We start from the raw sequence: 2,106 nt of genomic DNA on the forward strand, positions 1-2,106 counted from the left end.
TTTATACTTCAATTTTGTTTGTTTGTTTGTCGTGAAGTCAATTGTCTTGTTAATTACTAAACCAGTACAAAGCAGAAAGACCGACAGATAGAGGCAGACAAAGCAGAAAGACCGACAGATAGAGGCAGACAAAGCGGAAAGACCGACAGATAGAGGCAGACAAAGCAGAAAGACCGACAGATAGAGGCAGTCAAAGCAGAAAGACCGACAGATAGAGGCAGTCAAAGCAGAAAGACCGACAGATAGAGGCAGGCAAAGCAGAAAGACCGACAGATAGAGGCAGACAAAGCAGAAAGACCGACAGATAGAGGCAGACAAAGCGGAAAGACCGACAGATAGAGGCAGACAAAGCAGAAAGACCGACAGATAGAGGCAGACAAAGCGGAAGGCCAGTCGGACAGACAACCAGCCAACCAACCTGCCAGCCAGATTTAGATACACAAACTGACAAATAGGCAAACAAAGAGAAGTTTTAAAATGTGAATGTCTTACTTGAACAAGGATTTAACCGTAGTATTTTCCGAATCCACCATAGCCAAGACCCATCCCGAGGCCGAGGCCCTTGCCGTATCCGATTCCTCCGAATCCCAGTCCGTAGCCTCCCATTCCGAAGCCTCCCAGTCCGTAGCCGCCCAGTCCGAAGCCGCCCAAGCCGCCCAGTCCGAAGCCGCCCAAGCCGCCGAAGCCGATGCCGCCAAGTCCGTAGCCACCCAAGCCCATACCGCCCAGTCCGTAGCCCAGACCAACGGGAGAAGCAGAGGCGGCGGCCACCAGAGCGACCAGGACGATAACGGCAAGACTGTTCATGTTGAACTGCAAAAGAGAGCGTGAACAAATTAAATGAGTATGTGACAGGGAGACTACCGTCGCCCTTCACAGCAGGCCCTGCGGAGTTGTTGGCATTTGAGCGAGAGCTATTTATAGCTCGCCGGCTAGACACCTGTAGATTGTAGAGTTCTGTTTGTGATTGGGTTTGGGGGCTTTTGTATCCCTGTTTGAAATATCCTGACAAATACCCCAAATGAAAAATTAAGCTATCTTTTCAGTTGTAATAAAGACCTTGGGTGGCAAGGTCTCAAACTTATCGCTAGACTTGTGCGCACGCACCCACTTGGTCCCTGGATATGAAGAGATATTACTGCAACTAACGCCATTGCTTCTCATAGCTACTTTATATTTTTATCGGAATCTTTTAAGAATACCATTTTATATCCAAGTATCTCTTATTACCACTTTTAATTAGATGAGCGAGAGTGTGGGAGGGTGGTGAACCACTGTACATAAAGGGAAAGTTTGTGTGCGCGTCTGTGTGTGTTTTTAATCTAAGACATATGTCGCCAATGAATTTACATAGTGACGTTAAATAAACGATTTTATCATATGTATCCCTATCCACACAATAAAGGCTTGGCAACTTTTAAAGCTTAAAAAAGCTAATTTATGAAAACAATAAAAAATTAAAAACCAGCCAGAATTGTCTCATCTTTTATAACATTTTCGGATTTTGCAATTTCGGAATTTTAGGGAAAATGTGGTATAAAAACGCATAAAATAATTAAATATAACGATGAGTAAATCAAATACTCCATCAATTATTTAATGCATCAGATTAAAACATCAATACAGACATTACACATTGAAGAAGTTCCGACGTAAATTACACGCTCACACGGACAAATAGACGCTTACTCACCTGGGATTTCAAAGCAGAGTTGAGTGTTGAGAAGCTGATTCAAGCTGTGAATGCTCATCATCTTGCTCCTCTGCTTATATACACAATTTTCGTACTTACTTCCTCGTGCATTGCGCATCATCTGACGCAACTGATGAGGGAGGATCATGTCCTGCAAGGTAAGAATTGACCAAGATTATGTCACATGATTCAGTACTTCCCTTTAAAGGAGATATATCTTACGCTATGCATCGCACTAATCTAGGGTAAGAGGCGAGAGGGAGAGAGAGAGAGAAAGAGAGAGAGAGAGAGAGAGAGAGAGAGAGAGACAGAGAGAGACAGAGAGAGAGACAGAGACAGAGACAGAGACAGAGACAGAGAGAGACAGAGAGAGACAGAGAGGGAGAGAGAGAGAGAGAGAGAGAGAGAGAGAG

At 44.3% G+C, this 2,106-nt stretch overlaps 1 protein-coding gene across 1 annotated transcript in view; it reads right to left on the reverse strand.

Annotated features, from left to right (window-relative positions):
- The window catches only part of LOC138979189 (neuropeptide-like protein 31), a 2,199-nt gene extending 358 nt beyond the window's left edge, over positions 1-1,841 (reverse strand). The window contains exons 1-2 of the mRNA XM_070351981.1: positions 1,694-1,841; positions 493-813 (exon numbers count right to left, since the gene is read on the reverse strand). Coding sequence (XP_070208082.1) covers positions 505-807 — 303 coding nt within the window. The 5' untranslated portion in view covers positions 808-813; positions 1,694-1,841 and the 3' untranslated portion in view covers positions 493-504. The remainder of the gene's footprint in view (positions 1-492; positions 814-1,693) is intronic.
- Positions 1,842-2,106: the final 265 nt, after the last annotated feature.

The sequence above is a fragment of the Littorina saxatilis genome, linkage group LG10 (genome assembly GCF_037325665.1).
Source record: "Littorina saxatilis isolate snail1 linkage group LG10, US_GU_Lsax_2.0, whole genome shotgun sequence".
Taxonomy (NCBI): Eukaryota; Metazoa; Mollusca; class Gastropoda; order Littorinimorpha; family Littorinidae; genus Littorina; species Littorina saxatilis.